General features: G+C 44.1%; 1 protein-coding gene across 1 annotated transcript in view; it reads right to left on the minus strand.

The window, feature by feature from the left end:
• LY75 (lymphocyte antigen 75) overlaps nucleotides 1-13917 on the minus strand; it is an 88916-nt gene extending 74999 nt beyond the window's left edge. Inside the window, exons 1-4 of the mRNA XM_057745106.1 lie at nucleotides 13731-13917; nucleotides 8420-8791; nucleotides 3372-3542; nucleotides 288-452 (exon numbers count right to left, since the gene is read on the minus strand). Of these exons, the coding sequence (XP_057601089.1) occupies nucleotides 288-452; nucleotides 3372-3542; nucleotides 8420-8791; nucleotides 13731-13824 (802 nt within the window). The 5' untranslated portion in view covers nucleotides 13825-13917. The remainder of the gene's footprint in view (nucleotides 1-287; nucleotides 453-3371; nucleotides 3543-8419; nucleotides 8792-13730) is intronic.
• Between the last annotated feature and the right edge of the window lie 247 nt (nucleotides 13918-14164).

A 14164-nucleotide genomic window follows, 5' to 3' on the forward strand; every position in this document is an offset into this window, starting at 1 on the left:
CCTCGGCATGTGGGATCTTCCTGGACCAGGGATCAAACCCACGTCCCCTGCACTGGCAGGCACATTCTTAACCACTGCGCCACCAGGGAAGTCCCATGAGATGCATTTTCAGTGGACAAAATAGGATTATATTAAGTATTTTTACTTGTGGGCTTTGGTGTTGAAGTTTAAATCCCAAGAAAAGCTAAACATATGCAGAAAACAACATACCTAGATATGAAAACAGAAGACAGACAGCACCTTTACAATCTCAACAATTTGCTCTACCACATGCAACTTAAACCTACCTTTAAGATAAGTTAACTCAGCAGCATTGTTGATGCTCAGTAAGTCAGCTCCTTGATTCTGACATGAAACATAAGCTTCTTTCCAAGAAAGAGTTGCCTGAGTATTAAATTGGTAGCAACCTCCAATCTCCTCTTTCTTTTCCCAATTATCTTCACAGCCATTTTCTGTTGATAAAATGATGATAGTGATCATAAAGTAAGGGCATAATATTGTCTATTACTTAGAATGCTTACAAATACTGCCATTCAATTTACATACTCTTAGGATATGCTAAAATTGAAGCTGTCATTGTTCTACTAGACAACTTTTTGATTCTTTGGTTAAGGAAAAGCTGAAGTCATAGGACAGGAAATGACTTAGGCTGGTTAAAGCTTCCACTCTCCTATCCCCATCAATTACAATGCTATGTTTTAGCCCATGCCTACCCTCTGCCTAAAGGTGTGAGTCTTCAACTGTGCTCACTTAAAGATGGTGGCAGACTGCAGAGGGGTTTGCCTATGGCCTGCGGTGAAACCACTGGATGTGTATGTGTGTGTGTTTAGACATGCTGCTTAAGTGCCCAAGATTTAAAGCCTAGTGATACCTTATTTGGGAAACTCAGTCCAGTTTCTCCTTAATATTTTCATAGATGATTTAATATATGACTAATATATAACTAACATTATATACACATTGTATGTCTATATGTACATGTGTGTACATATATATGTATATAAACATACATGTACACATGTGAACATCATTTTCTTTAACAAATATCTAAAAAGCATGTACAATATCAGATGAAGAACCTTCAAGCTCCTTCCGGGACAAGATATGTAGGTCTTGATACAACTAGTTCAAAAATATACTCAGAGCCTCCCATGTGTTCCCAACAAGAAGAAAAAACCAACATAGCTTATGTCAAGTGTATCCCAGGCTTCACTTGGGGTTTTTCCAAAGGGTCTCCCATAACCAGTCAAACTTATGGTCTCTCAAGCTAGAAGGTCCCCTAGAGATCATTTTGTGTAATGTCTTCATTTCACAGATAGGAACAAAGATCTACAGGTGTTTGTGGCAGAGCTGCAACCAGAGTACTGTTGCCTAAGTCTGGTTTGTTGATCTTCTGAATGGCATAGGCTGCTTCTTCAGCCACTTCTCAATGTCCTAAATAACAGCAGAGGTTGTTGTGATATTTGGCAAAAACAAAATAGGTGGATTTGCAAGTGCATTGCCTAAAGGTTCCTTATTACCACTAAGGCCAAACACTTGTAAAACCTTCCAGCAGGATGGCAGTGTGTTTGCTATAAAATACAATCTCCATGGTTTAGCAGTCCTCAGGTTTGAAAAACTCACAATCTTGCTTCTTCTGTAGAAAGGGAGGCACATGAAAGCACTGCCAATCCCTCCTTGCATCCAAAGTAGGCTAAAGGCACCGAGACACATGTCAGTCAAGGCAGCAGGGCAGAATGGGATAAATACACTGGGGGATGAGGGTCAGGAAGCCTGGGATCTCCACCCGGCTCCACACAAATATGGTCTGACCCTGACAGGCTATTTCCTCAATCCAGGTCCGCTGCTCCTCACCTGAGAAATGAGGGCTTGCTCTGGACAACCTCTTAGCTCCCTTTCACAATCCTTAAAGTTTCTGATCCAGACTACAGTAAGATTTAAACAAAATTGGTGCCTGGGTGACCAAACCCTTCTTGTTACCAATTATAGCTGAAGTAAATATTGGCTTTTTATCTTTCAGGAGATTTGAGTGTTGAAAAGCGTGTGCCTCTACCTAGAAAAGTCATTCTCAAAGTGTGGTCCCCAGAGCAGCAGCAGCAGCATCTGTGAAGCCGCTAAACCGCAAATTCTTGGGCCCCATTCCAAATCTACCGAATTACAATTTCTGGAGGTGGGCCCCAGGAACCTGCATTTTAACAAACTCTCCAAGTGATTCTGTTGCAACCTGAAGTTTGAGAACCACTGGCTTGATATAATCTTTTCAAGTTGTTTAGGACTCTGCATTTGGAAGCTCAGCTTCCCTTAAAGAGAGATCAGTATTACCAATACCACCAGATGGGCTACCGGATAAGGCAAAATAGCACAGTTGTTTGAGGCAAGGAAGGATTTCAGAGCCAGACGTCCTGGGTTTGAATCCTAGCTATGAAATTTATTAGCTGTGTGACCTTAGGCAAGTGATTTAACTCCCCTGTGCCTCACTTTGCTCATCTGTAAAATGGGGATAAATGATGGTACCTATCTTAGAGAACTGTATGAGGATCAAATGAGTTAAGAAAGGTTGAGTGTTTAGAATAGTACCTGACACTTGGCAGGGCCAAGTAGTAACTATTACTACTTAGGTCTGGAGCTTTTCCTCTTCTATTTACTGTAGATACTTTTAACTTACTGCCCATTAAAAAATATTTCTTAAGCACATGTCAGGTACCGTGATCCCCTGTAACTCCCACCAGATTATCGAGAAAAGACGTCTCAGTTATATAGTGATGCAGCTGCTGCTTTGGTCTCTCTTTCTAAAGAACAATGAATTTTTTAGCACACCCTGAAGAGTTTGCTTCACATAAGAAGCAATTAAAAAAAATGCTTTGACCAATGCACAGGTACAGCAGAGGGCACAACGTCGCTGATTTTGAGAGGGATAGGGATATCTGTCTCTTGTTCACTGCTCTTTGATTAGGCTATAAACATACTTAAGTCTCCATCATTTTAAAAGAAGCCTACTCTTCTTCAGTCCGCTATAACCCAGCTTCTTTGACCACTGGTTTTTTGGAAACTGCTCTATTAGAGGCCAACAGCAACTTCCTGACTGCTCCTGCCTGGTCCACTTCCTCTTCCTGAGGTGTCTGTGCTACAGAACACTTCCTCATCTTTTGTCTTCCATGACAGCACGCTAATTTGGTTCTCTTCCTGGCCTACATCTGAAAGTAAGTTCTCAGCTACACACAACTTCTCTTACTTTCCTCATATATATACTCCTTCTCCAGGATAGTTGCTGCTGTCACTTTTGACTCCCCATGGACTCTTCCTTCTCCCTTTGCGTCATAGGAATAGTATCCTTTTCTTTCCACATATGATGTGTACCAGCCCGTACATACCTGGATGTAAGCAGATGCCCCACTTTTGATCATATTCATAATTTAAGGTGGTTGCACACCATGGCCCACTGCGATCTCCATCATAAATGCACTCATGATGCCAGGTCCCATTAACTACGAATGGAAACTCACAAGGTCTCCCATAGGAGTTCCCATCTCTAGTATAGATCTCTGTAGGTTGGGGAGAAAATAGAGGAAAGAAGAGTTAAAAACTGGATAATCAGCTTTAGTTAACTAAATTCTAAAACTGTGTTGAAAGAAAGATTATGTTTTCACACTTAGAAGAATATAGTTTCTGGGCAGGCTGCACAGTGTGGACATTCAGGACATGGATGCTGGCTCCCCCACTGACCACTTGTGTGGCTGTGGGCACGCTCTCCAACCTCTACCAGTCTCAGCTTCAGCTTCTGCAAATCAGGAATAATGATATGTGGCTCCTAGTGTTGTTCATGAGACCCAGTGAGCTGATCCGTGTGAAGCTGCGTGTGCTGTGCTGTGATAGAGCTAAAAGACCCCGCTTTTATCAAGTAAAGACCAACTGACTACTGTGGGTAGCAGAGCGCGTCACCAGACGGGGTGCCCCACTTGAGACTAAACTTGCCCTCTATTTTCTTCAGTAAGAGTGAAGCCAGCAAAATACCTTGGAATCACTGAGGCTGAGTGTGGACTTTGAAACCCACTGTGGAGTTAATGAGATGCACCAAAGCCCCTGTGGGTTTTGAGGAAGTAGGAGGAAGGACTGCTGAATCTCTCAGCAGTCCCTTGGAGAGGGGCGGGACACAGTAATTTAGGGTGTGAAAGAAGAACCAGCGGCTGGCCAGCAAGGTAGCAGAACTAGCTTTTCCTTTTAACAATTTCTCCTGGTATATGGAGAGGAACTGAAAAATTATTCCAACCTCAAATATGCCCGGAAATGCGAGAGGACATGCTGAATACTTACGTAGATAACAGTTCTTTTGCAGAGATGTCTTATAGAACAGTTAACCCTGTAACTATTTCAGTCACCTTTCTCAGTAACCTTAATTTGTTTAAAACCGTGGTTGTTACCAGACCAAATAATGACTATTAGGTAAAGCATAGTAATCAGACCTTATCATCATCTACCAGGCTAGTAGGGCCCTTCAGACTGTCTCATAGATTTGCTTAAAAGGGTGCTTAAGATAGAATTTGATTCCACATCCTTTATTATTCTCAAATGTTCACTTAAGTGTGAGACAACAGTTTAGAATGTATTAAGCAGCAGTACAGCAAAAGGAAGAATAATTTAGATGCTTTTATTTGCAAATGCTCTTTTAAGGAACGTTGGCCTTGTTTTCCTCTGACACATAAATGGTTTTGAACAGTGTACATTTGTTAAAGAGTAATTTGACCTTATATTTTATAAGGATCTTGCTTATTACTTACGTTTTATTTTTAACCATACCAAAACTCCCAACAGCTCATGATCAATTTCTCTTCCTAAATTACAACACTTAAAAGGAGAGTCCCTGAACACAACTATTATTTGTAAAACCATCAGGGTTTTTTTGGTAAAATCTCGTGTTTCTGTAATACAGAGTACTTTTACTTGCTCTTTCTCATAAGCTCACAAGAGCAGGAAGGCAAATATTACAGTTGTTTGTGAAATCCCCTTTTTTGCAGAGGCGTTAAGTGAAACATTCAGTCCCTCAGCTGTGACAGGGATGAGAACTGACTCTCTGATTAGAGGCCTTGACATAAAAGGACAATTTGTGACCTCAACGGCTGCCTTCTCAGGTTCCAAGTTAGTGTCATAGCTCAAAGCAGGGCTTCAGCTAAAAAGCTCTCCTGTTCATTTGAAGAATGAGAAGCATATAACAACCACTACAAGAGCAGCGACTAAATTATGCTAACTATTCACTAAGAGTTTTATTCTTACACAGTCTTCGATGCCACTGGACCTCTTAAGTCCCAAGGGTCTCCCCAGAGACACAGGCTTTCCTGAGAAGAATCTTCTCTGAACGTATGAATTTAGGGTGATGGCAGCCTAAAAACAACAGCTTATTCTGCAATGGGCACAAATTTGTGAGATGAGATGCTTACGTGGAAAACTAACATTTTTTAAAAATTTTGGGGGGCCACATCCTGTGGCATGTGGGATTTAGTTCTCCCACCTGGGACTGAACCCGTGGCCCCTGCATTTACAGTGCAGAGTCTTAACCACTGGACTGCCAGGAAAGTCCCGGAAAACTAACATTAAGCTCTTTGGTAACATAAGACAGGATAGCTTCAGTGTTTAAAGAGCTTGGCAGGCTTCTGAGCTGCTCAGAGTTCAGACACTTGTAGAGCCACCCCTCCGCTAAAAGTCTATTTCCTTTGCATGATTCACCAAACATTCAACTCTCGAAGCATGCTAGGGAGGTCAAGATATCTTCATGATATAAATGCATATCTGGATGCGAGTCAAGAGCAGTTTATTCATAAAATGTGTATGTTCTGAAATGTTCTCTGAGAGGAACACGACTCACACAGGATGGGGGCTGGGAGAGAGGCAACGCAGGACATGACAATTGATAAGTGTTCTTGTGTTAGAAGCAAGAAAATAAATCATATAGCAAAAGCCGAGGGAGAAATAAAGAAGCTAAATTTGGGGAACACAATCCAGGTTTTGAGCCTTAGCTTTGGTGTAACAAGCTGGGTTACCCGGAGCATCACTTTGCTGGACTCAGGTGTCTTATCTTTGTTATTCTGTACAATTAAATAAGAAGCAGGGGGCAGGGACCAATATGAAGGGTCTGAGAGAACAGTCCTAGAGGAAGTCCCTAACTTAAGACAGCAGTCTCCAACCCAAGAACAGGAAGGGACTGCATAAATTTAAGAGTAAAATTGCCAGGACTTGATATTTGATTAAATTTTATGAGTGGTGGGAGAAGAAAGCAGGGCGACGCTAGGATGACTTGTAGATTTCTGACATATGCAACTTGGATGGTACAAGTCACCTGGAGAGGAATGGAGAAGAGGCAGGTTTGGCCCTGGCCTTTGTGCAAATTAAAACTCTAGGTATATGTTGTTAAGTCAGAACTATGCGCGTCTTTTCTTAGAAATTTCTAAGTTTCTTATTTGGAAATTTAGTGTTCCAAATACTGAATTTGGTAAGGCCAAGAAACATTCTATGCCTGTGGGCTCTTGCTGGTGAGCACTGTTTAGCTTTCTCTGGGTGACGTCTTAGGTGGGTTCTTAACCTTTTTTGTGCTACAGATCACTTTGGCAGCCATGTGAAGCACACGAACCCCTTTCTCAGGAGAATATTATAAATGCATAAAATAAAACACATAGGATTACAAAGAAAACGAATTATATTAAAATGAAGGCCTTTTGGGGACTGAGGGAATTTATAATTACAACTATGTCCCTCAAAAGAATTAGGAGGAGACAGAAAGAGCCCTGACAAGAAAATGATCTTTTCTGATCCTTGAAAAAATACAATGAAACAAGTCAAATCCAGTTCAAAAGGCAATTTGTTCGGTTCCATGTTTCCTCTCAGCTGCCAAGTTATAGCAAGGTTTTTATAGCACAAATTTAAGCTTGCATTAAGTGATATCCAGAAAGCAATTGCTTTTTAAGGTTAGGAGGAAGGTGGCTAACAGAAGCAGACTTTTCAACTATTTAAGGGTTGAGGACTGAAGGAAAGGAAAACCCCATCTCTGATTCTCTAAGATTTCCTATAACAACAGAACCTGACATCTTAGAAGCTGCTGCCTCTTCACTAGGAAACAGAAAGAGATTCCTCCAGGAGAAAAACTTGTACAGATAACAAGAAGGATGGGAGGCCAAATTTAGCTTAAGAGAAAAGGAAAATCTCTGTAAAGCTATGTAAATTTACAGAGAAGAGCCCAGATAATAAAGACTTGGATAAATATATATATGCAACAACATTTGATGTAATTTAGAGCAACGTAAGGAAAAAAGATTTGCTTGGGTGATAGCTAGTTTACATTTAGAGGTTGAAAAAATAAATCTACTCTTTCTTTTTAAACTCAGAAATTTGTTATGATTGAGTCTCTAGACTCAAAACAAATTTCATGATCAGTTCCCACAAAGGCAATGCAGACAGTGCCAGACGGTTTGACTTATGATTTTCGCCTCTGTGATGGTGTGAAAGCAATACTCATTCAGCGGAAACTCTGCTTTGAGTTTTGACCTCTCCCTGGTCTATCAGTATATGGTACAATCCTCTCTCACGATGCTGGGCAGTAGCGGCCACGAGAGCAAACAGCTCACACACAACCATTCTGTTTTCCACGTTCAGTACAGTATTCAAGAAACTACATGAGATATTCAACACGTTTATAAAATAGGCTTTGCGTTAGATGATTTTTCCCAATTGTAGGCTAATGTCAATGTTCTGAGCACATTTAAGGTAGGTCAGGCTGAACTATGAAGTTCACTAGAAGTGTATTAAGTGCATTTTCAACTTAGGATGGCTTTATCGGGACATAACCCCACTGTAAGTAGAGGAAGATCTGTATTCATATACTTATTTTTGGACGCAATTGGGGAAAAAATGTTGAACTTTAAATTCCCTCTTAAAATGCTCAATTAGAAATACAAACATCAAAGTGTGATAGCCATGCCAAATATAAAAATAAATAAAGCCACACGAGACTCAAAGTTTTTCCATTACATCTAAATCTGCAGACAAGAAAAAATTCCTTTTCTTTCTTTTTCTTCCTTTTTAACTTAGAATAGGTACAACTTGACTAGATCATATGACTTTTATCCTATATAGAGGACTTCCTGTTACTCTAACGTTTCCTTTTCTCTGGAGTTCAGGATGTAATCACAGGAAGTACATATGCTCACACATCAGAGGGATTTCAAATCCCAGGGTGCCGGAGAATGGCTGTGACACCTCTGACAGGCACCTAACCTCTCCCAGACTCACCTGTGAAAGGGAGCAATAGCACTGACCTCAGAGCCGGCTCACTTTCAGCACCAGCGTATGACTGCCTGTGGTTAGTGGTACACGTTCAAGGCCCCTTTCACCACATACAGCAGCAAGTGAGTTGACGTCCTTCTCCAATACTCACCATGGTAAGGCCGGGCACAGAGGCTTTCCTCTGAGCCCCCCTTCTTCCAGACATCAGACGAATTGGTACTCGCTATGGCATGTCCACCCTTCAGAGCCACCCGGTACTGGGCAGCTCCATACAGAGAGTAGTGGTCACATTTCCACCACAGCATGGCACTGGAGTCACAGCTGAACATTCTCAAGGAACCTGTGGATTTGGTAATGTCTAGGCCAAGGCACTTCTGGGATTGCAAATGAAAGAGTCGATGTTGGGACACCCACTTCCACAACATGTCCTTGGTTTCGTCACAGTCCTTTGCTACTAACCAGTCGTTCAGTGGCGTGATGCACTTGCCAGTGTCTTCACTGACGATGGTGAATGAACCATCACCTAAGACAAGACGGGCAGAAAAGACATTTCAGGATTCAGGACTACGTGGTCAACGTGCCTGGGCCCCTGCTTGCTGAGGAAAGTCTGAGCACCCCTGGACTCTTCGCACTCTCCAAGCTGTATAAACTGTAATGTTCTGCACAGGGTTGGAGGACAGTGACAGCCAGAGAGCCAGTTCAGTGTTGGGTAAGAGCCTGGGCTCTGGAGCCAGTCTGCCTGGGTTTATAGTTTGCCTCTGCTACTTACTGGCCACGCAAGCAGGGTGTTATTTACCTGCTGTGCCTAGCTTCCTCCTTTGTAAAACAGGACTGCACAGGGTAGATGTGAGGATAAAATGAGCTCACACATGCAAAGCACTCAGAATAGTATGCATATTTGTTACTGCCGTTCAGCAAAACATGTTCCCCCCTCATTGAATGAGATGAAGAAGTGCCTTAGTTTTCACCTTCTTTAGATAAGTGCAATGTAGTCAGTGAAAAAATATCCTGAGCTGACTCAGGACTACAATGCTGTCTTGCTTACACTCTGGCTACTACAGTAGGGTCAATTCTTATCTGACACTAATGTGTCGGAGAGGAGATGGGCTAGAAGTGGAATAGCGGGATAAAGGAATGAGAGGCAATGCAGGTCTGGGTTCTGAGGGTAGGGGGAGACCTGTGGCAAGCTCTACTGTCGCACCTCCAGGAAAGTGACAGGAAGCCCCTGGGGAGGGGCCATGGGGACTGACCCTCTGGATTACCCAGGAAGGTCAAACTTGAGCTCCAGGAATCACCTGAGCGAGCCATGGCATGCAAGACTCAGTAGGTCTGCACAACAGGAAACCCAGAAGTAACCACTGTGAGCTAAGAGCAAAGGGAAGGATCCCCCTGAATGTTCCCCTGGCAGTTTTGCACGAGCTGGGGAAGACTTCAGGAAGGACAGACACTGCAGATCTGTTAACCTGGTAGAATGGGACCTCAAAACAAAATTTACTTTGATTTTATGAAAATAAAAAAGTGCCCTGTTCCTTGCACACCTGAGTTTGTGGGGCAAGATTCACATCTGTTACAGCAAACTACAATTGAACAATGTGGTCAGTGCTTTTACAAAGAAACATTTTTTGAAGGTATAGTACAGAGCCTCACACTGAGGAACACGTAAAGCTGAAATTGTTTAGACAAACGTAAGCAATCATTGTCAATGAATCAAAGGGTTCAGCAGAAGAAGCTATAAAATTTTAGTTCGCAAAAGGCACTTTCATTTTGATGCCAGCTTCACATTCAGTGGTTTTACTAACACTAAACACCTTTTCTAATAATAATTCACAGGCTTGCAGAGTTAAAAATTCTCATATTAAGGACCTGCAGGGAAATTTCACCATGCAAATAATAACTACAAAATTAAGTCCAGTTCTAGCTTGAACTTTGGACGGAATTTTTTCTTGTTTGTCTCAAATAGCAGTAGCAGCACCAAGAGAAACAACAGGAACAACAAGAATAAAACTCCTTAAAACTTTATCTCTGCTTTCAAATTGGTATTTGAAATTACTGCCTAGGGTCGCAGCTAGATCTGTTTGGATAGCAGCTTCCGTCCCTCACTCTTCTTTGATATCACTCTGCCATTCTCTATTTTACAGACACAGTTTGGGAAGATAGTTAACAAAAAAAAGGAAAATGTACTATCTTAGAAGATTATCAGACCGTGATGTACCTCTTTCCCTTTCACCTCTCCTGTGTTTCAAAGTATCAGGAATTACTGCAGAAAAAAAGAAGTCTGCTTCTGCAGGAGAGGAGGCAGCAGCCACCCCTGCTGGAACCTTCCCCTCTCCTGCACTGTAATCTCCCCGCTCTCCTTCCTGGGCACTTTGAAAGCAGTGGATGTAAGATATCTAGCTCACTTCCAGTACAAACATCCTATGCTTCCACTAATTCAGTTTTCCTAGCCTTGTAGGCTTTACAGGTCTCTGCTAAGGTCACTGCATATTGTTCTTAAACAGATGTCCATACCTTTATTATGTCATGCTAGCAGCATTTTAGGTCATCTGAATTCCATCTGTATTGGGCATGTGCACTTAGGTGACAGTGCTGCTTTATAAGGACTCTTTGGAAGAGAAAAACAATTTATCCTTTCCCATTTACTATATGTCTAACTTTTAGAACACCTATGGACTTCGCAAGCTTGTAGGAACTCTAAAAGACTACAGGAGAGGTGTGGAGTAGCTATGTTGAAGAGGAGTTGCCAAGCTTCTTACCTAATTCCAGACATCTATGATTGTAGATACTTGCCTCATTCTAAATTCGCCTTTTAACCAAGTATGTAAGATCAATGCTTGACACCTACAGTGGTCATTTAGCAAATACTTTACTGATATTATTTAAGGAAACTTGTTCCTAGCCTTCATACATAATGTATGTGTAAGCATTCATATAAAATATCTAGAGAGAGTCTTATAGTCTCATGATGTTTCCCCATATCTTTCTTTACCCTTAAGAGGAAGCTGTTTAGTCTGCCCCAGTCTCGTGACCCTACTGGGAGGGTAGGCTGAAGCGTAGGAAGAAGGACTAAGTGTGAAAATAATTTATTTAGAAAATTTGTTAAATAAGGGTCTATGAAATATTTCAGAAATGTATTAAACTTTGAGAAGGTGATTGTACAGCAATTTATAAAAAAGATTCTTTACTAATAGCCTTATATTGCATCATATTCACTTTATATTGGCCCTAAATGGAACTTTAATATTTACCTACAATGTTGGGACAAGTCTAAAGACAGAGATTGATGAAAAGAAGCCTCATCATCCCTGGCAGCACTTTCTAAATGTTTCATTTTATATAAACATTATACTGGTGTTTGAGAGGAAATGGCTACACAGCATTTCATAAATTGAAAACGAATTTTTAGACCATCACAGGAAAACTATTTCTTATTGTCTAATTGTTAAGTAATACCAAACAGCTTTGCACATTCCAAAGAGAAGCTGGACCTCAACATTTTGCAACTACAGACAAATGGAGAGGAGATGGCTTGGGAAGTCAAGCAGGATGAAGACTGCAGCTTTTTCAGTTTCAGGGGAACTTCCATAAACACACTGTTAAGCATATGGTGGAGCTGCTACCATGTGTGCAAAGTGCACACGAGGAGAGACTCAGAAGTCTGGATTTGCCAGTTCAAAAACAGGTCCTGAAGTGACAGCTGGGTCCACAACATGTGTGCCAGGAGTTAGAGAGTCATGGGGTTCAGATTGGGTGTGGGCTGGTCAGAACCTCAGGAGTCTCTGAAGAATTCGTTTACTTCAAGCTGTTAGCTCTCCAAGGAGGCAAGAAAGTTAACTAAGCAATTGGCACTTCCCCAAGGACACCGAGGCACTCCTCCAGCATCGGACCAATGGAGACCACCTGCCTACATGTGATGAAGTGCATGCCATCACCAGCATCATGAAGCTGACACACTGCCAAACAAGCTACCCAAATGGCTGGGGTTTCAAAATTCCAGTGCTTCTCTTAACGGGGCCACAAGTCTGGTTTGAGGACATGTGTAAACTCACCAGAGCAGCTGCTCAGGGTGGGGCAGGATGCAGGAAAACAAATACCTGCGGGGACCTAGTGCAAGAAGAGTGGCGTGAAGCTGGTGCTCTTTGCTTTGGGTTGGTAAGAAAGGCCAGGGATTGCAGAAAATGCAAAAATTAAGGAAATCTTGAGTTCTACGGGAGAGACAAAACAGATAAAACTAAAGCAAATGTAGATGGAAACCAAGAGTTTAGTGATTGAAAGGCTAGTGTGTTTTGACTATACTTAGCTGCTACAGTGAAAAATTTCTCCCTGGATCATGGGGCAGGCAGAACAGAATTCTCACAGCAATAAAGGCCTTTTGGTAGTTTCCAACATGGAGGACCAAAAAAGAAGGCAGAAGTGAGATTCAGGACAGGGTCAACTAAAAGGTTCTTGATGTAAATAAGATGATGCCACTCACACTCTGAAGAAAGCGTAAATCTGACAGTAACTTAGTTTAACTGCAAAGAAAGTAAGTGCAAGCAAACTGAAGGGTTTCAAAAACTCCCCTGAACATCTTTTACTTCCTCATTCAGATAAGATGACAGGAGTGGTAGGTGGGGACGGCTCACTGATTGCCCATTCAGCAGTCAGACTAAGAAACAAAGTCCTCTGCACACTTTTTGCCAAGGCAAAAAGAGAAAGTAAAAGCAAACTCCGGGTGCCGCTAGTGGGGGGGTAGGGTGGGGCAGGCACCACCACCCAGAGCATCAGTGAAGGGTGTCTGTTCCTGGTCCTGCTTCTGAACTGAGGCAGCAGGTCTCCCGGCAAGCAACTTGAGCTGCACCTCCGGACCTTCGGCCTCTCGGGAGTCGTTTGGAGCCGATAAGTCGATCAGAACAAAGGGTCGCTGCTCAGGGCACTGGGGGAGGGCATCATAAGAGTCATGGCCATAGTCACTGTAGGATACATGGCTTTTTGATGTGCACCACGAGCGCAGTGAAGTCAGGGACACGTTACTTATTCTGGCGCTGTGGGTGGAAAGCGCCTCTTTGACCTTGAGTGGCCAAGGTGACCAAGCGACGAGATGAGCGGGATGGGGCGTGGGGGGGGGGGGGCGGGAAGGGGGGATGAAGAGCCCTATACTCGAGGGAAGCAAGATTTTAGAGGAGAGAGGACGAGGAAGGAGCGGAAGGCTCGTTCAGAAGAGAGTCTGGGTGCCTCCCCTGCAGTGGGCTCCTGGCCCTCAGCGCGAGAAAAGCCCCGCGCTTCCACGCCCCGCGCCGCCCTCCTCCCGGACCCCAGGGGGCAACGGGGCGCCTACTCCCCAGACCTCCCTTGGGCTCCGGCCCCGAGCAAAGCAGAGGTGACGTGACCTCGGAGCGCAGCGCTAACCCGAACCGAGACAAGTCGGCGGACCTGGCAGCGTCGAGGTGCCTAGCCGGCCGGCGGGCGGACGCGCCCGCGGTTACCTGAGCGGCCAGAGGGCTCCGTCAGCCCGAAGCACGGGAGGAGCAGCACGAGCAGCTCCGCCGCGCGGCGCGGGGTCGCCCGGCGCGTCCTCATCCCGAGCCTGCCGAGGCGGGTCAGCCGGGTCCTCGGGGGCACGCGGCACGCACCCCTCCCGGTACGCCCGGTCAGCCCCGCGGGCGCCTCTGCCCCCGGCCTCTCGGGTCGCCCCGGGCCCGCCCCCGCCGCCCTCGGCCAATCGGCTCGGCACGTCCTCGGTCCCGGGGCGGGGCGGGGCGGGGCCGGGAGGGGGGCGGGATACTAGGCGGGATACTAGGCGGGATGCGAAACCTAAGAAGCTCTGCGCACCTGCGACGCGCGGCCCCGCGAGAAGGCGGGTGGTGCGCGCAGACCAGCGGCCCTGCGGCGCGGGGGGCGGTCGTGGGCCGCCTCGTTT

This window comes from Hippopotamus amphibius, chromosome 8 (assembly GCF_030028045.1).
Source record: "Hippopotamus amphibius kiboko isolate mHipAmp2 chromosome 8, mHipAmp2.hap2, whole genome shotgun sequence".
In the NCBI taxonomy this organism is placed as follows: domain Eukaryota; kingdom Metazoa; phylum Chordata; class Mammalia; order Artiodactyla; family Hippopotamidae; genus Hippopotamus; species Hippopotamus amphibius.